This window comes from Bombina bombina, chromosome 5 (assembly GCF_027579735.1).
Source record: "Bombina bombina isolate aBomBom1 chromosome 5, aBomBom1.pri, whole genome shotgun sequence".
NCBI lineage: Eukaryota > Metazoa > Chordata > Amphibia > Anura > Bombinatoridae > Bombina > Bombina bombina.
The window spans coordinates 697,546,245-697,571,951 of record NC_069503.1 but is presented as its reverse complement, the minus strand read 5'-3'; the positions used below and the strand labels follow the sequence as shown (position 1 = coordinate 697,571,951).

The following is a 25,707-nucleotide window of genomic DNA, read 5'->3' as shown; positions in this document are numbered from 1 at the left end:
TTTAAAGAACATTCACAGACCCACATTTCAGCTGACACTGTCCTCTGCATCAGCTGAATTATAAAGTATACTTACAACAAGTCTTTAAAGAACATTCACAGACCCACATTTCAGCTGACACTGTCCTCTGCATCAGCTGAATTATAAAGTATACTTACAACAAGTCTTTAAAGAACATTCACAGACCCACATTTCAGCTGACACTGCCCTCTGCATCAGCTGAATTATAAAGTATACTTACAACAAGTCTTTAAAGAACATTCACAGACCCACATTTCAACTGACACTGACCTCTGCATCAGCTGAATTATAAAGTATACTTACAACAAGTCTTTAAAGAACATTCACAGACCCACATTTCAGCTGAATAATAAAGTACACTTACAACAAGTCTTTAAAGAACATTCACAGACCCATATTTCAGCTGACACTGCCCTCTGCATCAGCTGAATTATAAAGTATACTTACAACAAGTCTTTAAAGAACATTCACAGACCCACATTTCAGCTGACACTGCCCTCTGCATCGGGTAGTTAAAGGAAGAGAATTATCTCATTATATTTCATCCCTGTTTCTAATAATGTGTATGTTGTAATATGTATTGGCTATTATTTTTATTCTGTATTTTAAATGCATATTGGTGCACATTGATGGGCCATATATCTTGCTTGTTAAATGGTTTTATTTGCCTCAATGTGTTTTTTGCCTGTATGACCCCTAGCACCCTCCCTTAACTTTTTTTGCAGACCATTGTAACACTAATTTATCTCTCCCCCAGCTGAATTATAAAGTATTGTTACAACAAGTCTTTAAAGAACATTCACAGACCCACATTTCAGCTGACACTGCCCTCTGCATCAGGTAGTCTCTGGAAGATCCTGACCTCATTCAAATGTACCAATTTCGGGATTCATTGTGGTCAAAGTTCAAGCATACTGGCTCTATGAATGATCACTGTGTATATAGACAATGGCGAAATATATGTACTAAACAAACAAAATTGGCTAAGGCGCAATATTTCTGTGAAAATCTGCACAATAATATATCTAACCCTAGAAAGTTTTGGAAACTCATAAATAACTTACAAAATCCACCAATCCCCTCCCAACCCTCCACTGTCAATGTGGATAACCAAAACCTGCAACTCCCCTTAGAAGTAGCAAATGCCTTTAACAATTATTTTGTCGGATGCTCCACCACCCTGATTGACAAACTAATAAATGGCACGCATCCTGAAGCTACAAATGTGGATCAGGCCCCACTAAAACAGCAAATATAGAAAAGTTCAATTTTAGACCTGTACCCTTCAATGTCATAAAGAAACACCTCAAAAATCTAAAAATGAAAAACCAGTCAGGACCTGATCAAATCCCAGCAATGCTGTTGAAGCTCAGTGCGCCGGCAATTGCTAAGCCTGTCACAACCCTAATTAACGAATCCTTGGTGTCTGGATACATACCCAAACTCTGGAAAACTGCAAGAGTAGTGCATATTCATAAAAGTGGGGAGTTAACCTTGGTTTCTAACTATCGTCCTATATCATTGCTCCCTGTATTGTCAAAAATCTTAGAAAAATGCGTCCATACGCAATTATGCGAGTATTATCAACTTTCTAACTATCTGACCCCTGATCAATCAGGTTTTAGACCGAATCACTCCACTACAACTGCCCTCCTAAAAGTTTGCAACAACATCCAAACTGGCATGGAACAAGGAGACCTAACTGGAGCTATTTTCCTTGATTTTGCAAAGGCTTTTGACACAGTGGACCATGACATACTACTTCTCAAACTAAAAAACTCTGGTATTGCTGATCGCCCGTTAACCTGGTTTAAATCATATGTATCGGATCGATCACAATATGTCTCTGTCTCTAACAGTGACTCCCTCCCTCTAACCAGTCACGTATGGTGTTCCCCAAGGTTCCATTCTCGGCCCCCTACTATTCACAGTATTTATAAATGATTTGCCTAATGTCTGCAAATCCTCAACTGTACACATGTACGCAGACGACACGGTAATCTATGCAAACAAATCTGATCTGCCGCAGCTTGAAGCAGTGCTCCAAGACCAGTTCACAGAGGTAGAAAAGTGGATCTCGAAAAACAAACTCTTCCTAAACACTGACAAAACGGTCAAAATGATCTTTGAAACGGGTCCTAAAATACAAAAATTACAAAATTCCCATCTTCGCATCAAAACAAAATCCAATTGCACGCTGACCGCAGTCCACTCTTTTAAATACTTAGGTATATTGTTAGACTCCAATCTATCTTTTGGACTCCACATAGAAAAACTTGCCTCTAAACTTTATCCAAAACTAGGTGCCCTGTACAGAAACAAATCTTGCCTCAGCCCTACAGTAAAGGAAAAGATTGTACAGCAAATGCTGATGCCTATCTTGTATTATGGGGACATAGTATATGCACCTGCTCCGCAAACTCACCTTAATAAACTAAATACGTTATATAACTCGTTCTGCCGCTGTGTGCTACAATGTAACTACAGGACCCACCATTGTGACATGCTAAAAGAACTAAACTGGCTGTCGCTGGAATCCAGAGGCACCTCCATCTTTCCTGCCTTGTCTTTAAGAGCCTTTCTGGGAAGCTCCCACCCTACCTGAGCAGAATGCTCTCCCCTGCTCTTCCCACCTCCTATAACCTCCGATCCAATAACAGCACATTATTTAGCTTGCCTCAATACAATAAGAAAGCAGCTCGATCGATTGATTAAATATTTTGTACCTGCTCTATGTTAAATGTTTACATATATTGTGTATTATTATTGTTTTTGTATTTTATTGTACTCTATTGTATCAATGCAATGTTTTGTGATCCCAGGACATACTTAAAAACGAGAGAAATCTCAATGTATCCTTCCTGGTAAAATATTTTATAAATAAATAAATAAATGTGTCAGGTGGGAGGCTGATCTCTACACTAAAGCTAAAATTAACCCTACAAGCTACATAATTAACCCCTTAACTGCTGGGCATAATACAAGTATGGTGCGCAGCGGCATTTAGCGGCCTTCTAATTACCAAAAAGCAATGCCAAAGCCATATATGTCTGCTATTTCTGAACAAAGAGGATCCCAGAGAAGAATTTACAACCATTTGTGCCATAATTGCACAAGCTGTTTGTAAATAATTTCAGTGAGAAACCTAAAGTTAGTGAAAAAGTGAACAATTTTTTTATTTGATCGCATTTGGCGGTAAAATGGTGGCATTAAATATACCAAAATGGGTCTACTACACTACAGCTTAAATTAACCCTACAAGCTCCCTACAAGCTACCTAATTAACCCCTTCACTGCTGGGCATAATGCAAGTGTGGTGTGCAGTGGCACTTAGCTAGGCTTACCAGAAGTCCCACTTTTACAGGGATTGTCCCTGTTTGGAGTCGCTGTCCCAGTGTCCCACCCGGTTGTTCATTCTGTCCCAGTAGGGTTGCCACCTCCAGGTTTCAAATCATGTGTCCGGGTTTCAGACCACCTGAAACCCGGACACATTATTCAAAATGACTGGACTGTGGCTCTCCAGCATTTGTTACATACAGCCCTGCTTAGCTTAACGTTCGTGTCCTTCAAAGTTTACATTTAGTAATACAGGCTGAGTGAGCAGCATAGGGTTTTTTTAATTTTGTAGTACTACTTGGTTTATGCAGCAGCATTTAGCGGCCTTCTAATTACCAAAAAGTAATGCCAAAGCCATAAATGTCTGCTATTTCTGAACAAAGGGGATCCCAGAGAAGCATTTACAACCATTTTTGCCATAATAGCACAAGCTGTTTGTAAATAATTTCAGTGAGAAACCTAAAGTTTGTGAAAAAGTTAGTAAAAAAAGTGAACGATTATTTTTATTTGATCGCATTTGGCGAAAAAATGGTGGCATGAAATTTACCAAAATGGGCCTAGAGCAATACTTTGGGTTGTCTACTAAAACAAATATATACATGTTAAGGGATATTCAGGGATTCCTGACGGATATCAGTGTTTCAATGTAACTATCGCTAATTTTGAAGAAAAAAAAATTGTTTGGAAATAGCAAAGTGCTACTTGTACTTATTGCCCTATAACTTGCAAAAAAAGCAAAGACAATTTAGACATAGGGTATTTCTAAACTCAGAACAAAATTTAGAAACTATTTAGCATGGGTGTTGTTTGGTAGTTGTAGATGTATAAAAGATTTTGGGGGTCAAAGTTATTTATCAAAGTATTTTTTTCAATTTTTTCATCATATTTTATATATTTTTTTATAGTAAATTATAAGATATGATGAAAATAATGGTATCTTTAGAAAGTCCATTTAATGGCGAGAAAAACTGTATATAATATGTGTGGGTACAGTAAATGGGTAAGAGGAAAATTACAGCTAAACACAAACACTGCAGAAAAATAGCCCCTTTCCTTAAAGGGACAATGAACCCAAATTTTTTCTTTCGTAATTCAGATAGAGCATGCAATTTTAAGCAACTTTCTAATTTACTCCTGTTATCAATTTTTCTTCGTTGTCTTGCTATCGCTATCTTTATTTGAAAAAGAAGGCATCTAAGGTTTTTTTTTTTGGTTTTTTTTGTTCAGAACTCTAGACAGCACTTTTTTATAGCTGGATGTATTTATCCACCAATCAGCAACGACAACCCAGGTTGTTCACCAAAAATGGCCCGGCATCTAAACTTACATTCTTGCATTTCAAATAAAGATACCAAGAAAATGAAGAAATTTGATAATAGGGTTAAATTAGAAAGTTGCTTAAAATGTCATGCTCTATTTGAATCACGAAAGAAAAAATTTGGGTTCAGTGTCCCTTTAAGGGTAAGAAATTGAAAATGGCCTGATCCTTAAGGGGTTAAAACCCTTGGATGAATATTATCAGGACCCAATGCCTTTTTTAACATTTATTCTTGATAATGCTAACAAAACCTCATCCTCTGTAAAAAGATTAGTGTTAAGCTTGCTTCTATTTTTCGTAGCATCCCTTAAAAGGGACAGTTCACCCCAAAAATTTCTTCCCTTTAAATTATTCCCAATGATCCATTTTACCTGCTAGAATGTATTCAATTGTTTACAAGTTTGACAAGCCTAAGTAAACACAGCCAGCATAATAAATTTAACTCAGTGGGATGCATTATAGTTAAGTAATAAAATTATAATTTTCCATTGTTCTCTTATAAAATAAGGAAGCAAATGTGTGTACACCAAGTTATAACATAATGAGATCTGATATTGTAATAGGCTGTGGTTTCAAAGCACAGAACCAGTTACTTTGTATACACAAATAAACCTGAAAATGCAATTTCTCAAATATGTTATACTCTGCAGCTGGTATAACAAGTAATTGAAAATACATTAATGGAAAAACAATTTTACTGCGTACTGTCCCTTTAATGTAGACATTCTATCTTCACAATCTTGTGTGAAAACAGAACAGAAGTAATCATTGAGACAGTCTGCAATTCGCTTATCTCCTATTATTCTACCATCAACTGATTTCAATTTTACTATCCCTACCTTATTTTTTATTCTTTCACTGATATATCTAAAGAATGTTTTGTCCCCTTGTTTTACTGACTGTGCTATCTTCTCTTCTGCGTGAGCTTTAACCTTGCTAATTAAAGGGACAGTTCACCCAAAAATGTTCTCCCATTTAAATTGGGGAGTGATCTGACCAGGTACATGTATGTATTTTGGAGGACAATAAAAGAGGAGGTATTTCTGTGTTTTTATAAATGTTACTGAAGCTATCCCATTAAAAAATGAATTGCACAATTTAACATAAATTGATTTATTGATAATCTGTGCAACAGAGTCAAAAATAATATTTGCTAATTATTGTTTAACCCCTTGTGCCAAATGTACTACGTCACACAGTACTTTGCCCAGCGTACTGTGTTGACGTACAGTACCCCTCACATTTTTGTAAATAATTTTTATCTTTTCATGTGACAACACTGAAGAAATGACACTTTGCTACAATGTAAAGTAGCGAGTGTACAGATAACTCAAACAAAGCCATTAATGTCTAAACCGTTGGCAACAAAAGTGAGTACACCCCTAAGTGGAAATGTTAAAATTGGGCCCAATTAGCCATTTTCCCTCCCCGGTGTCATGTGCTCAGTGTTAAAAGGTCTCAGGTGTGAATGGGGAGCAGGTGTGTTAAATTTCGTGTTATCGCTCTCACACTCTCTCATACTAGTCACTGGAAGTTCAACATGGCACCTCATGGCAATGAACTCTCTGAGGATCTGGAAAAAAAAAAGAATTGTTGCTCTACATAAAGATGGCCTAGGCTATAAGAAGATTGCCAAGACCCTGAAACTGAGCCACAGCATGGTGGACAAGACCATACAGCAGTTTCACAGGACAGGTTCCACTCAGAACAGGCCTCGCCATGGTAGACCAAAGAAGTTGAGTGCACGTGCTCAGTGTCATATCCAGAGGTTGTCTTTGGGAAATAGACGTATGAGTGCTGCAAGCATTGCTGCAGAGGTTGAAGGGGTGGGGGGTCATCCTGTCACTGCTCAGATCATACGCCGCACACTGCATCAAATTGGTCTGCATGGCTGTCGTCCCAGAAGGAAGCCTCTTCTAAAGATGATACACAAGAAAACCTGCAAACAGTTTGCTGAAGACAAGCAGACTAAGGACATGGATTACTGAAACCATGTCCTGGTCTGATGAGACCAAGATAAACTTATTTGGTTCAGACGGTGTCAAGCATGTGTGGCGGCAACCAGGTGAGGAGTACAAAGACAAGTGTGTCTTGCCCACAGTCAAGCATGGTGGTGGGAGTGTCATGGACTGGGCCTGCATGAGTGCTGCCGGCACTGGGGAGCTACAGTACATTGAGGGAACCATGATTGCTAACATGTACTGTGACATACTGAAGCAGAGCATGATCCCCTCTCTTCGGAGACTGGGCCGCAGGGCAGTATTCCAACATGATGATAACCCGCTGCCTTGCTAAAAAAGTTGAGGGTAAAGGTGATGGCCCAAGAGGGTTAAGGCAGTGCTGGAAAATAATGGCAACACAAAATATTGACACTTTGGGCCCAATTTGGACATTTCCACTTAGAGGTGTACTCACTTTTGTTGGCAATGGTTTAGACATGAATGGCTGTGTGTTGAGTTATTTTGAGGGGACAGCAAATTTACACTGTTATACAAGCTGTACACTCACTACTTTACATTATTATTCTATTTTTATTATCAGGTATTTATAAAGTGCCAGCAGATTATGCAGCGCTATACAAGTAATAATAAAACATTACAGGGATGCATTACATACACAAAAAAGTACAGTATTGGGGGATAATTACAGTTGTAAGTGCAATAATTGAGTTATACAAAAGGAGAAAAATATAATTATATCCGAGGTAAAAATGTTGCACAGCACAGATAGTAAAGAGTATTAAGTAATATTAAAGGGACACTGAACCCAAATTTTTTCTTTCGTAATTCAGATAGAGCATGCAATTTTAAGCAACTTTCTAATTTATGCCTATGATCCATTTTTCCTCATTCTCTTGCTATCTTTATTTGAAAAAGAAGATATCTAAGCTTTTTTATGGTTCAGAACTGTGGACAGCACTTTTTTTACTGGTGGATGAATTTATCCACCAATCAGCAAGAACAACCCAGGTTGTTCACCAAAAATGGGCTGGCATCTAAACTTACATTCTTGCATTTGAAATAAAGATACCAAGAGAATGAATAAAATAAAAGTATTACATTAGAAATTTGCTTAAAATTGCATGCTGTATCTGAATCATGAATGAACAAATTTGGGTTCAGTGTCCCTTTAATATTAATTGACTCTCAAGACAAATATAGAATACCTTGGGTTTTCGAATAAAAATATAAAATTCCATTCTAAAATAAGATTGGATGTAAAGGGTGCGCCTATTTAAAATGTGTAAACAATAAGTATAATGATGTTATGTAGTGTATAGTATAAAAATAAACATATATAATCTAGATAGTATTACTACTACAAAACATATGTAACAAGCATGAGTAGTAAATTTAAATATTGAACTAAAAATCGTAAAAAAATACCTTAGACTAGTCAGATAATGACTAATAAATAAAACTATATATATATATATATATATATATATATATATATATATATATATATAACTATATCACACAATATAATATATATTATATTGTGAATAATCTGAATAGATTGTGACTCTCAATAACATATCACAATAATACGTGATAATTAGTAATATGATAAAAGATTGGTAATCCCAAAAATTAGTGAATAAAAGACATAATCAACATAGGTATATACAACCCACGATAATCCAAGTCATGATAAAGAAAGTCACTTTGTGGTAGCTTAGTATATGTAGATTATTTTTGCTTGATGACTCAAAAGGGGATGTCCAGTAGCAACTGTATAGGCAGCTCTCTTGAAAGAGTGGGGAATCAGCAAAGTCCTAAAAGATAGGGAAGACAGAGGCACCTGATATCGTAATAACGAAAACACAATCAAAATGATGATGAGTGAGTGCAATTGAATACTCACAAGCCAGGGCGCACATCCAGTGCAATAATCAACAGACCGAAGCTTCAGAGCCGCTCGGCTGACTCAATCCACTCAGAGGAGCAGCTGGGCCAGGTACATAAGGCGTCCTCAGTTCATCACCAGGAACAACACACCATCTGTTTTTATAGGAAATGCCTATAACTTCCCAATATCCAAAGGCAAGAGCAGGGTGCAAGTAGAAAATGTTTTTATTTTTGGTTTTAAAAACAATTAAAATGAACAGGAGCACAGGTACGCGTTTCTCAACGAATGTGCTATTTCATCAGGCTGTATTGCTCGTATCACACCTTGCTCTAATTATACCACATGAACACCAATAGATTTAACACACCCACCAATATCTTACCCCCCATTGGGTCAATCACAAGTACGGGTATCCAATGGTTGCTATTAAAATTCGCAAACATGCTTAGGGCTGCTGCCAATAATAAGGCCACCATAATACAGACCCACTAAAGCAACAATTGTTAATGGACAAACATACCGGTGATATGAGCCAATCACACAAAAGTTTCTGAAGTTCATAATATATCGGTCAGGAATATACAACATTTCGTAATTCATTAAAGGGACACTGAACACATTTTTTTTCTTTTGTGATTCAGATAGAGCATGCAATTTTAAGCAACTTTCTAATTTACTCCTATTATCAAATTTTCTTCATTCTCTTGGTATCTTTATTTAAAAAGCAAGAATGTAAGTTTAGATGCTGGACCATTTTTGGTGAACAACCTGGGTTGTCCTTGCTGATTGGAAAGCACCAATAAACAAGTGCTGTCCATGGTTCTGAACCAAAAATTCCCTGGCTCCTTAGCGTATATTCCTTCTTTTTCAAATAAAGATAGCAAGAGAACGAAGAAAAAATGATAATAGGAGTAAATTAGAAAGTTGCTTAAAATTGCATGCTCTATCTGAATCACCAAAGAAAAATCACATATATACACCAGTTCAAAACAATAATAACCATAAATCAAGTGCAAAGAATGATAATTACAGTGGTGATGCACCCAACGATAATATAATAATGATAAAACTTTATTGGGTCACAATATCTGCCCCTACTTCGATTGCTACAGATGACATCAAAACCTACATTTGCTCAAATTAATAAAGGGCAATTGCCATAGAATTTAAGGACCAGTACTGAGGGCCAATCACACATAAATGTGTCGGTACACAAAAAAACCAAAAAACAATATAAACGTAATAAATAAATAGAATAATAGCAATCTAATGCCAAAATAAAATAAAAGCTAACACATCCACACTATGAGTGTGCACCCTTGATAAATAAAAAAGATGCCTTTGTTTAGTCAAAGAGAGACCAATACGATGATCGAGGGGCTAAATACTCACCTCAATGGCAGCTATACAATGGACCTCAGGGCTAGCATCGCGAGCCAATCTCCCCCCAATGTCTCCAAACACAAACAATGCATTAGTGTACTCAGCTATGTCAAGAACATATATTCAATCGTACACAAAAAATAATAAAAAAAAAATAAAAAAAATGATCAATAAAATACACATAGATAAAGAATACCAACCATATGGCTAGTGTACAATAATAATATTGACAATGAATGTAAACATCTAATCATACTATATGATGTTAGATACTAATATAATGTTACCCCAAAATACTTCAATAAGAAGCTATTGAATAAATCAAGTATAATAATAGGCTGCCATAAGGCTGAGGCCCACTATACTATAATAATAAATAGTAAAGGTTGTGATAATTATGTAAGTACATATCTAATAGGATGTACCATTATAAATAGCACATACTTTTGGTAAGAATAGATGATAATAATGGTCAAGATTCCCCCTAGGGGACATAAGATAATTAAGTATACATATATACCAGGTCAATGGTCAGGGAGGTAATCCACTAATCAGATTAAAAAAAAAAAAATGAAAATGAAAACATTATGAAAAAATATGATGAAAAAAATATGATGAAAAAATTGGGGACAGAGAGAAATATTATGAAGTCACAAACTGAGCGGCCTAAAATGCGTCCAGGTCAATACTCATATTGAGTCCTATTGGATAACGGGTTTTCAGCTTGTGAATCCAGTAAGTCTCCCTCTGTCGAAGCCTTATGAATTTATTGTACATGTAAGATAAAGGTACATGTTCAATAGGAATAATTTTATAACAATCAGGATTGCCATTGCGTTTAGTATGGCAATGTTTGATCACACTATGTGATTTTTTATTTCTAGTCACACTACATGAGTGTTCAGACCATTGGTGGCTAACACGCCTAATGGTACGACCCACATACTGGATCCCACAAGTGCAGGTCAACAAATATATCACATAGTGGGATGCACATGTCAATTTATTCTTAATAGGGTAGCTTTTTTTTATCAGTATAAGAGGTGAAAGAGGTTTGTCCATGGTCAATATGGTGGCACTTTTTACAATTCTTAATGCCACACTTGAAGGCTCCTCTTCTAATTTTATGATGGAGGTTATTCACAAGTTTTGTTACTTTGTGTATTAGACATCATAACAGATTCTGAATGACTAGTAAATTTAGAGGTTCTTTTATTTTTAACTATTCTACTGGGTGCCAAAATATTTTTAAGATTTGGTGCCCTTTTATATACTATATTAGGCTTTTCCCCAATTAATTTGTTTAATACAGGGTCCCTCTTAAGAATCCTCCAATGTTTACTGAGAGCTTGACGGATTAATAAATGGTTGGAGTTATATTGGGTAATGAATCTTAAATTAGATTCAGTGGATTTAGATGATAGGGTGTGAGTGATGATTTTATTTTTGTTAGTATTAAAATACTCCTCTCTATTTTCATTTCTCGCTCGAAGGTAACCCTTCTCAATAATTCTTGGTGGGTAATGTTTTTCTTTAAATCTTTGTTTAAGGGTAAGGCTTTTTTCATCATCATGGTTTAGAGAACTGCAATTTCGCCTTATTCTATTAAACTGTCCATAAGGGACATTTTGTTTATAAGTGAGATAATGATTACTTGAATACTCCAAGTAACTATTGCAAACAACTGTTTTAAAGTGTGTAGCGCTATCAATACCTCCATGATTGTTGAAACTTAGGTGTAGGTCTAAAAACACTATTTCTTTAGGGTGAATAGAGCCGGTAAAAATTAGCCCTCTATCATTTGTATTTAGATGATCAACAAATTCCCCTGCTAGCTCCTTTGAGCCATTCCAAATGAAAATAAGATCGTCAATGAACCTGCCCTGCCATAGAATACCAGGTTCGCCCCAAACTTAGACTGATAAATATAGTCCTGTTCAAAACAACCCATAAAAAGGTTAGCAAAGCTGGGGGCAAACATGGTACCCATGGCGGTTCCTTTGACTTGTAAATAAAAATTATTTTGAAACAAAAAATAATTATGTTTGAGAATAAACGAAATGAGTTGGAGGATAAATTCTTTCTGTAAAGGAGGGATATACCAATCATCCTTCAAAAATCTGGAGACAGCATCTATCCCTAAATCATGGGGAATATTTGAACAAAGAGCCTGTACATCACAGGTGATCCAGATTGGATAATCTACAAATTACGGAAGATCCAATTTCTTTAGTAGCTCCGTAGAATCTCTAATATAGGACTCCAAACCTACAACATATTTTTGGAGGTAGAAGTCTATATATGCAGAGACATTATCCGTTACACTCCCTATGCCTGCTATTATTGGCCTATCGAAGTAGGGGCCGATATCGTGACCCAATAAAGTATTATTATATTATCGTTAGGTGCATCACCACTGTAATTATCAATCTTTGCACTTGATTTATGGTTATTAATGTTTTGAACTGGTGTATATATGTGTTTTTTATTTTTTATTTTAATGAATTACGAAATGTTGTATATTCCTGACCGATATATTATGAACTTCAGAAACTTTTGAGTGATTGGCTCATATCACTGGTATGTTTGTCCATAAACCATTGTTGCTTTAGAGGGTGTGTATTATGTTGACCTTATTATTGGCAGCAGCCCTAAGCATGTTTGCAAATTTGGATACCCGTACTTGTGATTGACCCAATGGGTCGTAAGAGATTGGTGGGTGTGTTAAATCTACTGGTGTTCATGTGGTATAATTAGAGCAAGGTGTGATACGAGCGATACAAATGGCACATTCGCTTAGAAACGTGTTGCTGTGCTCCTGTTGATTTTAATTGTTTTTAAAACAAAAAATAAATACATTTTCTACTCGCACCCTGCTCTTGCCTTTGGATATTGGGAAGTTATAGGCGTTTAACAGATGGTGTGCTGGACCTGGTGACGAACTGAGGACACCTTATGTACCTGGCCAAGCTGCTCCTCTGAGTGGATTGAGTCAGCCGAGCGGCTCTGAAGCCTCGGTCTGCTGATTATTGCACTGGATGTGCAACCTGGCTTGTGAGTATTCAATTGCACTCACTCATCATCATTTTGATTGTGTTATCGTTATTACACTATCAGGCGCCTCTGTCTTCCCTATCGTTTAGGACTTTGTTTTCTAATAAAAATTGTATATATTTTTGATAGGTAAATAAAAAAAAACAAGGCTCTATTTCTATTTAAATGGAGTGATAGCAAAAATGCTAAAAAATTATCCAGTATTTAGGGCAAGTTTTTTTCTCTGAAATTCCCAGTAGTGAAGGGGTTAATATTGGCTTAAATTATAGCTGGGTTGACGTTAGAATCAGCTGGTGTTATGGCCATTAAATAGGTCCCTGGGTTGAACACGTTTTTTTTTTATCAACATTTCTATAGCTTCTATATTAATTCCTCTCTTGTATTACTACTTCAGTCATCTGGGACATAAAATCATTGACTTTGTGCTACAATTTTCCTTCTGCATCCTGGATACAGGATCACCAAAATATTTTGCCTTCCAGGGGCAAATTGCATCAAACTGTATAAGATTCCAGCATCTTTGGAGAGTCCATTTTTATGGGTGATTTAAGTTAACGTCCTTCCTGGGCCACAGTCAAGCTGTAAAGCAGAACAGCCTGTTAGAATTTAAGTACATTTAAATGAACATTAAATTCAAACTTTTGTATCATGCATATGAAAGAGCAGTACTTTTAAATTATTATTATTTTTTTTTGCATGAAAAAGGGGTCAATTAAAGCTCTTTTTTCAAAACTGTCACACTATGAAGTTTGAATAACTCCCATAGCTTTAATGGTGGGCAGTAAAGCATAACACAAGCTGGTGGTCAGTGATGTACCACAAGCACAGAAACACCAGTTTCAAAAATTACATTATAAAATGCTTTTAGATGCAACAAAGAAAAATTAATCTAGTGTCCCTTTACATGGATAGGGTTCAGATTGAACCCTTTAACAGAAAAAAAAAAAAAAAAAAGATTCTCTAGTGCTAGCCTGTATATGAATTAGGAAGACAGGGTCTAAAGAAATTCTGACTAAGCACAACGTATGTAAAAAAAATCATCATGAGCTAAACAACAATCCCCAAAATCAGAAATGGAAGTCAAGACAAAAGCTGAAGAATAAATCAATATTTTCATAAAGGTGAATTTAACATATAGGAAAAGCTACAACATAAATACTGTATATGTTGACCCCAAGGTTTCACTACAGTATTTACCTCTAGGTCAGTAATTCTAAAAACAAGTATAAGTAAAACATAATCATGGAAAATCTCAAAGATTAAATCTCCACAAATTAAAATGAAACACCTCAGTGTTGATTGTGTCACACTTTCTAGAGAGTCCAATTCTGTAAATATGGTACAAAATGCTGTAAAGTGAGTGAACCAGGTACATGCTACACAGTGATTGGTTACAGCAACACAAACTTATTTACAGCCTTCATAACTGACCACAATCAAGGGAAATAGGATATAAATACAAGGCATTCCAAGACACTTGTAGACAAAGCGTGCAGTTTCCCAAAAATCTTTCCAAAAAAGATCTATTCAAAACAATAGTGCTGACCTAACCCACTTTCTGTCCACCAACTCCTTACTTGACCCCCTGCAATTTGGATTCCGCTCCCCATTCACAGCAGAATTAAATTAAAAATTCTCACCCTTACATACAAAGCTCTCACCACCGCGGCTCCCCACTATATATCCTCTCTAATCAACAAGTACACTCCAGCCCGCCCACTATGATCCAACAATGACCTGCTCCTTGCATCTTTGACTATCGCCTCTTCCTATGCTAGACTGCAGGACTTCTGTTGTGCAGCACCTACCCTCTGGAACACTCTCCCTTGTCCTGTCAGGCTTTCCCTTAATCTTTCTTCCTTTAAATGTTCCCTGAAGACTTTTTTGTTCAGAGAAGCCTACTACTAAACTCAATAGTACATCAATTTCACTTACCTAACATTTCCCTTATCTAACTCTGCATTAACATATTTCTCAATCTTGCAGTTCTCACCTCACCTCCGGTTTCTTAACCTCCTACCCTTCTAGATTGTAAATTCCCATGGGAATAGGGCCTTTAATTTCTCCTGTATGTGTTTGTACAATTTTATCTTGTCTCTTACAAGTGTTATATCATTTTTTAATTTAAATTAATTGTACCCATGGACAGCGCTGCAGAATATGTTAGTGCTTTATAAATAAAGCATAATAATAATACTATAAATATAATTCAAAAACATCCCTTAATAGCCAGTTAGGTAGTAGTTTGTGTGGCTGAAAAATATGACACAAGAAAAGGAGGAGGCTAGTTCACTGCATGCAGGTTTCCCTTCCTATAAACAAGAGGAGCAGAGCTTTAACCCAGGTTTTATTCTGCCATAGAGGTCCAGAAAGTCCAAGAAATTTACGGTTTTGATTATTCTAAATATATTTGTAAACAAACACATTGTCCAGCAACTAACACAATTGTGTCTCACTCCTAAATATTCTTGTTGGCTCTAACTTTTGTTAAAATTTTGCCAACTCATGCAGCTCAAATAAAATGTGAAAGTGCCTCTGTACTTATATCTTGGAACACATGGTATATTATGGAATCCATGATTAAGGGCCTGATGGCCGGTTTACTGTTAAACTGATTAGATACTATATTAAAAAAAAATACATTGTAATAAAATTTTATAAATTTATTTTGTCCCCTTTCTAATTCTGCAAAAAAATTCTGAAAATGTTGAGAATTTCTATTCCTGTAGACTCTAGACTTAAAGAGACATTAAATACTAATTCTAACTGTCCCTAACTGGGCTTAAGAGAGAAGGAACCCTAGGTTATAACATGGTGGTGGCCTTTGATTTATGGGCAATAAATTATGTTTCAATATTTAAATAACAAAAATTATAAAAAAATAAAATCACCTGCATATTATTCTCAAGCTTTGAATACATCATTCTAGCATTTATTTAGTGTATAATGAAACTGGAAGGCAATAGTTTAAAATTGTTTACTATTTAAATGTTATGTGATATGAAAATTAAAACAATGCATTAAAAATTATAAACAGGTTGCATGCAATGAAGAATTAAGAGCACAGCTTTACCTGATCTTTCATGCTTCCCTCTCAGGTGGCATATCCACAGAGAATGTCTCATACCAACCAGAAAACATTTTCTGATCTTATAATGCATCCTATAAACACAATAAAAAGTTAAAGGCATTAAAAGGTGAAGAGCTAAGGAGCATAGTCAGTTCTTATCCACATAAAAGTTATGTAGATGCTCACTGAATATGGTGCCTATGGTAGTCAGAAGCAGTGAGCTTATATTTTTATATATACATTATATAAAGTTTATATATCATATAGCCTACATTATAAAAGGCCAAGTAGGTTTGTCTGAAGCTGTCATGTGCAGTAAAGACTGCACGAGGACAAACATACCTGGCATAAGACAGCTTCAGGAAGCTCCAACACTCTCAGCTGTTATGGTATAGTCGAGAGCTGGGGCTCCTGAAGCTCCAGACATCTGCCGCATATGGAGCCGGATCGCGATTGGTGCTCCGCCTCCATATGAGGGCAGTTGCCTGATTGTTACAGACAATGACACTGTGTGTGTCACCGTCTGTAACGGTCTTCTGCTGGTGCAGACGGGAGGTGTGGGCTAGAGACAGGTGGGCAGCTCAGCAGCGGAGGTGGGAGGGAGTGGGAGGGGCCCTTTGCTATAGAATTTTATTTAAAGGAACAAGGAGGGATGGGGGCAGCTACACTACAGAAAAGGAGTTTAGGGTGTGCGGGGGGGGGGGGGGTAAATGGCGATTGCGGGAGGGAGTGAGGTGGTGGGACCACTACACTACAGAAAATAAATAATAAAAAATCCTAGGATTACCCGGTATTGGACTTTACCCATAACACACACACATTATATATAAATATCATCATCATCCTCCAACTGCAACACAGCACATAGTAACACTTGACAATGTAAGTTAGAACGACTAATTAAATGTAAGTAGCAGTGGTTAGGCTAGTAGTTAATCTTGTTTGAACTATGTAGAAAGAAAGAAGATAAAAGAATAACATTAAATTAGAACACAAATATAAAATCACTGCCGTCATTCAGGGGGGCAATGCACAGCAGCCACTCTACAGAATTGCTGTTAATGTATGCTTGTTAATTAGTCTCAAAATACCTGGTTACCAAGTATAGAAAAGCAATTTCTCTTAAAGGAACTTATATTCAAAAATTCTAAAGCTTGGAGAGTAATTGCAGTTCAGACTTCACAGGGGCTGAACACACTGAATATTCAAAAGAAAAAGGGCGGAACTCTCCAGCACTGTGAGATCTCTCTTATGTTTATATATGAAGGAGAGACAAACCCAGTGCAATACAGCACTGCATGATATGAGCTTTTTGTTACACTTGTGTGTTACTTTAACAAATTAGGATCATGCTTTGTATATTTCTGTTTATATATACAAATTAAATTGCTATTTGAATTTGCTCAATTGCAAACTAAAACTGACAGTTTAAGAAAGTGTGAGGAAGAGGGCAGTTCCCTGGGCTGAACAGGGGAGTTCTCATGGTGTCTGAAGCTCTCTTACTAATCTTGTGACATTTTTTTAAGCATAATAAACAAGCTGGTCTTACTGATTTGTCTCGCCATCTTTATACAGGTGAAGTTTGCTTTAACTAACAGAAAAGTAATATTTACTAAAATATAGACAAAAGCAAGTTAAATTGTAGGGAAAACATTTGTTTAATTTGGAATTGATGCAAACAGATCATTTATATCACCCCTAGGGGTTCTGCAGTTACCTTCCCTTTCCCATGTAACATTTTGGGCTCGATTTATCAAAGCTGAGGCAGACAGGGGCGCATATACGCGCCCCTGTACGCCTCAGCTCGCATGTGGCGGGCGAATTTACCCGCAGGTAGTCACCATTGCACACAAGTGCAATTTTGCGCTCGTGTGCAATCCCGCCCCCTGCCCATGCACATCCAATCACGTGCGGGCAGGAGCTGTCAATCTCCTCGGTCGGACTAGACCGCGGAGATTGAATTTCGCCACCTTAGAGGTGGCGAATAGGCTAGGAAAGCAGCGGTCTGATGACCGCTGCTTGTTAAATATGGCGAGCACTATCTTGTGAGAACTTGCAGCCGTAGGGCTTTGATAAATCGAGCCCTTTGTATCCCAGAGAGCTTTATGACTTTCTATGGGAGGCATCTCTCATCTCTCTGGGATTTCCAGGTTCCTTCCCTTTTCTTAGAAAATTCAGTGAGTTCTGCCTCTGTGAAGTCTGCTCTATAATCAGAATTTGTAAAATCACAATCCCCAATACACTGCGGTACAAAAAATAAAATACAAAATAGAAAGAGCAGAGTTTAAATCAGAAGAGTTAATGCAGCAGAACTGTTATGTCATGCAGTGCTATATTGCCCTGGGCTTGTCTCTCCTTCACAGACAGGAAATTATAATCTTTATCTAAATTATGAAAGAAAAAGTTTGGGTTTCATGTCCCTTTAACTAATCATTTTAACCCAATCTGACATAATCATTGTCATATTACTGGAGGCTCTTTAGTTCAGTTTAAAGCAAATAAATCAAATTATAAAAATATTATGCTGACAAAAATATTTATACACCTATACATAAATAGCCAAAAATAAAATACTTTAATTTGGTTAAAAATATGTTTTACTATTTAATTCTGAGGGCACACCATTTCAGAAACAACTTTCCAATTTACTTCATTATCTTGGAATCTTTTGTTGAAGGAGCAGCAATGTGCTATTGGGAGCTGGTTTACACATTGAGTGAGTAAATGACGAGGCATATATATGCAGCTAGCTCCCAGTAGCACATTGCTGCTCCTGAGCCTACCTAGGTATGTTTTTAATAAAGGATATCAAGAGAATGACGCAAATTAGATAGTAGAAACGAATATGAAAGCTGATTAAAATTGCATGTTCTATCTGAATCATGAAAGTTTACAGTTCAATCTAATAAATGCTGTATGCATACATTTTAGCTATCTCAAATTAAGTACAGTATTGATATAAAACAGGGCTCTACTAATTTATTGGGTTCTTCTCCATATATCTTTATACAAATACCTTTGTCTGGCTCTTATATATTCTTAGTGGCTACTAAATTTTAAACAGCTTTGCCAACCCCTAAAAATATAAAACGCTCTAAACACTGCCCTTAAAGGTAATTAGTTTGATTTTGTTTCTCAAGTGTGTCCCAGTGGGTTGGCTGGATTCAGAGCAGTGTCACAAATTTATCTCTCCCATGGTACATTCTCTGGTGAGAAATTGTGGGGCCCCTGACTTAACCATTGATCAGGACCCACCTCCTTTGACATGTGCATTTTTTGACCAAGTGACTAAAACGTATATGCACTTTATTCTTAAGGGTCTATTTAAACTTGGAAATGTTGTAAAGGTAGTAACATACACACACACACAGACACACTCATACACTGAAACACACACTCACACTCACACATAAGGATTAACATATAGACACTCTTGCAGACACGCAAAGAAACACACTCAGACACAGACACCCAAACAGACACTCAGCACTTGTTTACATTGACCTGACAAGTAATGATGTAAACTACAGTTTGTAAAATAAAAAGGAGATTTAGAAAACAAAATATGGAGTTCTGATTATCTTTTTGTAAAGGAAGATACCAACTAAATGATGACAACAGCATGCAGTGGCTGAAAGGAAGGGCCCTGAACTGTCTAAACAATAATTTAAAGGTTAAATGGTGGATTGGTGACTTCCGGAAAGGTCTAGTTAGTCTCAAAGTCTGTAGAAAGATGTGAATAATCAGTAGTAAGGTCAAAATGTCCTAAAAAGGAACAGACAATGGACACACACACACACACAAACTCAATCTTGCACATACACCCAAGGAAACACCGACAGAGACAGCCTCATAAAACACAAAGACATACACACACACACACAGAAAACACACAGACATAAACACAGAGAGACAACCACATAAAACACAGAAAGACATACATACACACACCCTCACTGAGACATCCACAGAAAACACACAAAGACATACACACACCCTCACAGAGATACCCACAGAAAACACACACCCTCACAAAGACATCCGCAGAAAACACATACATACATACACACACCCTCACAGACATCCACAGAAAACACAGACATACACATCCACCCTCATAGAGGCATCCAGAGAAAACACACATAGACAAACATACACACACCTTCACAGAGACACCCATAGAAAAAGCTCAAAAACATATGCACACACCCTCACAGACATCCACAGAAAATGCACAAATACATACACACCCACCCTCACAGAGAGGCCCACAGAAAAAAAATACACTCATAGAGACACAAACCAAAGCACAAAGACATAAACACAGACACCCACAGAAACACTCACAGGAGGAAACATTTATGCACCTTGCATCCCCTAAATCAACAGTGTGTGGACATGCATGATAAAACAATTGCAAAAATAGCTAGATGAAGAAAAGTACTTTTAAAAGGTTGACATATGTTTGTTTGTTTTTTCCCCATTTTCCCCAACCAAGAGCACCACTTCAAAATAGTGTACAAATCTTCTCATCTGTCAGCTGTACTTATGGATATTAGATCTGGTTAAATGCAGGATTTAGGCTTGCTGTTATGTATTTCAAAATTAAGTCAGCTGTAGTGTAAACTGAACAGTTTTAAGTTAAAGGGACACTAAACCCAGAAAAAAAGTTATCTGCAATTGCAATTTCAATATATTTTACATTGGTTTGTAATTTGCATTGCGTTTCTTACTTCTACCGTTTTTGAAAAATCCGATTCTGAAAATACATTTAATTCCAAACCCACCGCTGGCAATAACTTTGCATCCTCCACTCGTGAGCGATAACCCAGGTTATGAAAATGGTGATTCTTGCCACTATGCGCATAGCGCGATATTCACCTTGTCATACTATATGTCACTCAAACCTGCAGACTCGCTTTATCTAGATCAGACAGAGCCGATGACCACGCTGAAGATAGCAGGTAATAAAGGAGCGCTGTGCTGTGAGAATCTCCCTAACAATAACAAGCACAAAATCTATATATATTTAAACATAGCAATAATTAGTGAATGAATATGCGCATGGCGCGGGTCGACGAATAAAAGTGCGCATGCGCATTTGGACAACACCGGCAGTTAATGAGATGCACGAATTCTAGTAAATACTTTTGGAAAGTGAGTTGGATCGTGCACCGGCTCATATGTGAGGGGTTGGCTGATATGACGTCATCATAGAAAATAAAAATTAATTTTTCTAATGGTCAGAAACTTCGTTTGATGTAAACAATAGGTATGTGAGGATATATTAACATGCAGTAGTATGAAACTGATGCTCAATTGGTGCAAAAAAAAATAAAGTTTGGAATCCTTTAACCTGTCTCATTTCAAACACTGATCAATCTTAGTCATCTGGAAAGTCCTTGCATAAAGGGGCAGTAAACTGGAATGTTATATATATATATAAATATATATATATATATATATATATATATATAATATATACACACACACAAAAAGAGCCTGGATGGCGCTCACATATAAATATAAAAAGCAGATAGATGAATAAATAGCAATATTAGTGCATAAACAACCTAGAAACATATACACAGGTAGTATTTTAGCAAAAATAAAATAAACAAATTGCATATAAAAATGAGTAAAAATAGAACAAAAAGGTAAAAGTTCATATAAAATATTTAGAAATGTTGGCTGGTGTGGAATCTCTTTATATGATACCCCCACTCAGATGTGCACTAACTTCAATAACCCTCAATCATATGAGGTAAGGATTATTCGTGTCAGTGAAATGCTTAGCACCTCCCAGAGTATGGAACCAGACCCCCGTAGCTGTATATCCCCTTGATGTATGTCGAGATGATCACTGTTCAGCAACCAGTAGTCTGTATTAATTTGAACTTGCACACTTGTTCCAGTGAAACTCCCAATCACAAATATATAGGAGAGAAAACCAGAGAGAAATTCATAGTGCAACACTATTTATTTATCATTAAACAATATTCCTAAAACTAGTGGAATATCACTCACATGTAAAAACCTCAAATTATGAGGCATCAAACAAGCATATATACAAAAAAAAATCACCCCACTGATCGTCAGATAGAGAGTCCGTATAAGTTCACAGTTATAAAATGATACTGATCAAAGTCAAGTTCCAAAAACTATCAGGCATGTGCAATGCCGTGTATACAGAACCTTACGCATTTCGAAGAGCTATGAATGAATAAGCTCCCTTCTTCCTCCAAATTAGTCTTGTGTCTATTTTTCAATTATGAATTATTCTTTTGCAATGTATTCATGTAGGTATGGGAATATGAAATATGTATATATCAGTGTTCGCACTTATGTAACTATGTAACTGTATATTGAGATACATGCTTCACTTTATTTTACATTTCATCTTAGAATTTATTCTCTGTTCTTTCTGATATCTGTCAGCTAGGCAGTGAGATAGAAACAAATTTACAAATATGTTTTCCCGCACGCTCTTTTAATACCTTTAGTGCAGAGCACTTAATATGGGAGTGGAAGCTCCGATGACATATTATACAAGAACGCCCATAGCAACCGCGTTGCTAGGCGATAACGCTATTATGCGTATTACGTTTACACGCTCATTACATTAGACGTACAGCACTTCCGGGTATTCACGGAGCATGCGCCACAAGGATGATTCGCTTCAGCTGTTAGTAGTGACCAAATAAAAGGTGAGAAATAACGGTACATTGTACCTCTGAGGAAGAAGGGAGCTTATTCATTCATAGCCCTTCGAAACGCGTAAGGTTCTGTACACACGGCATTGCACCTGCCTGGTAGTTTTTTGGAACTTGACTTTGATCAGTATTCATTTTATAACTGTGACTTATACGGACTCTCTATCTGACGATCAGTGGGGTGATTTTTTTCTGTATACATGCTTGTTTGATACCTCAGAATTTGAGGTTTTTACATGCGAGTGGTATTCCCACTAGTTTTAGGATTATTGTTTAATGATAAATAAACAGTGTTGGCACTAGAATTTCTTCTGGTTTTCTCTCCTATATATCTGTGATTGAGTTTCACCGTAACAAGTGTGCAAGTTCAAATTAATACAGACTACTGGTTGCTGAACAGTGATCTTCTCGACATACATCAAGGGGATATACAGCTACGGTGGTCAGGTCCATACTCTGGGAGGTGCTAAGCATTTCACTGACACAAATCATCCTTACCTCATATGATTGAGGGTTATTGAAGTAAGTGCACATCTGAGTGGGCTGCATCATATGAATGAGAGTTCACACCAGGCCAACATTTCTAAATATTTTATATGAACTTTTACCTTTTTGTTCTATTTTTACTCATTTTTATATGCAATTTGTTTATTTTATTTTGCTAAAATACTACCTGTGTATATGTTTATAGGTTGTGTATATGCACTAATATTGCTATTTATTCATCAATCTGCTTATTATATTTATATGTGACCGCCATCCAGGCTCTATTTGTGTTTATCTTTGAAAACAAGTTTGAGGGACTTGTTTGTTTATTTTTGGATTGGCAGCTATATATATATGTATTTTACCACCTTTTAGGGAGAAATCTGTGAGAGTGTTTATTTCAGGTGGTTTGTGGATTTTCCTTTTTAGACAGCGCTGGTAGGTCTTTCAGTGGATTTATTCTCTGATTGACTGTAAACACCTCTTGTTTGTTGAGATATATATATATATATATATATATATATATATAATATATATATATATATATATATATATATAAATGCAATATCTGCCAAAAGGGCACCTACCATTTGTGTATTGAGGAGGAAACATTTCTGCATGGTTTTAAATATAGAATTTCTACAGCATTGTCTAATAATCATAAATACACTGCTGCTAAAAAAATGTGTTTTTATGGACTCCTGCCCCCACCATACAACTACTACACACTGAAGTTACAATGCAAAATTGCACAAAGTAATAAGAAACATTTGCAAGTAAGTCCTACCCCCTCTGCAAATGAAAGTGATCTGCCGTTCTGACTCAGGCACACATGTACAAACCAAAGTGCCAAGTCTGTCTCACAACGTGCATCAGTGGTTTTAGTGCACACTCAGAAATCCTCTCAAATGCTAATACTTTACTCCTTGTAATAAAATTTCCCATGCTCAATTAGCATTAGTTGACTGCCAACTTATTTATTTTTTTTTTTTTTATTTTTTTTAGTTCTTGCCTCATGGGGGCCCCACCTGGCCAATTGGAACCCGTCACCCCTGTCACCCCCTGATGGCAGCCCTGGCGATTTGCATCTGGTAGGGAATAGGAAGAGTGTTTATATAATATTGTGTTTGGGGTTTAATTAAAAGGACAGTAAAATCAAATTTAAAATGTACATGATTCTAGTAGAGCATGCAATTTGAAACAACTTTCCAATTTTCTTCTCATATCACAATTTGCTTTGTTCTCTTGGTATCCTTTGGAGCTGACGAGTATTCATCTGTCTTTAGTATTCTATTGCAGCGGGGGTTTGCAACAGTGTTTATAGGAATAAACAGTTGCAAACACAGCGGCCAGGATGGCTGGACGTGCACACTCCTAAACTGATCTAGGATTACTCTTTTAAGGGGACACTAAACACAAATTGTAAACTACATGATTATAAAACAATCATATATAAGAATACATTTGCAATGAAAACTGCATCATTATTTTGTCAAATGAGTATATTGTTTAAAGTTTATTCTTTTCACTAATGTCCCTGTCCCTAAAGAACAAAAGAATCCTTGCTAACCAATCACAAACTTAATATTCAGATATAGCACAAACTCTAGGTAGCCTGCACTCATGTATTCCCATAAAGTGAGTGTAAATTTTCACGAATGAAAGCCCTGTTTTTAAAAATACTATTAAAAACAGGAGCACTTTTATTCATGAAAGTTTGCATTGCAAGCCGTTTTTTTTAAATACTTACCTTTTATTTCTTGAAAGCTTGGAACAACCGGAGCAGCAATTCCCCGCCCTCAGGTCGTATCTTCTTTTGTCAGAAATGACGAATCTGGCTTCCTCCAATCATGGCTTAGCCTTTGGCAATGTTTCCTATGGGATGGAAGCCGTTATTCGGAGGAAGCCGGATTCGATGTAAGAAGAGAGGACCTAGGGGGGCAGGGAATCGGTGCTCCGATGTTCCAAGGCGTTGAAAGGAATAAAAGATAAATATTTTTAAAAAATGGCTGCAATGTAAATTTTCATGAATGAAAGTGCCCCTGTTTTTAATAGTATTTAAAAAACAGGGCTTTCATTTGTGAAAATTTACATTCACTTTAAAGGGGACAGGTCAAGTCCCAAAAAAACTTTCATGATTTAAATAGGGAATGTAATTTTAAAACAACTTCATACTTCTATCACCAATTTTGCTTTGTTCTCTTGGTATTCTTAGTTGAAAGCTAATTCTAGGAGGTTCATATGCCTAATTTCTTAGACCTTGAAGACTGCCTCTAATCTGAATGCATTTTGACTACTAGAGGCATTAGTTTCATGTGTTTCATATAGATAACATTAAGCTCATGCATGTGAAGTTACCCTGACTAAGCAATGGGAAACCATTTATTAAAAAAAAAAGTTTAACTGTGGGTCAGTAGGGTTTTGAAGTGCATGTGTTCCAAACATGGAGTGGTAAGGGATTTTTTAAATCTAGA

At 36.5% G+C, this 25,707-nt stretch overlaps 1 protein-coding gene across 2 annotated transcripts in view; it reads right to left on the bottom strand.

The window, feature by feature from the left end:
- Positions 1–25,707, bottom strand: part of FARS2 (phenylalanyl-tRNA synthetase 2, mitochondrial) — an 830,248-nt gene that overhangs the window by 799,521 nt on the left and 5,020 nt on the right. For both annotated transcript variants that reach the window (XM_053714701.1, XM_053714702.1), the window contains exon 2: positions 16,038–16,126. In XM_053714701.1, coding sequence (XP_053570676.1) covers positions 16,038–16,126 — 89 coding nt within the window. The remainder of the gene's footprint in view (positions 1–16,037; positions 16,127–25,707) is intronic.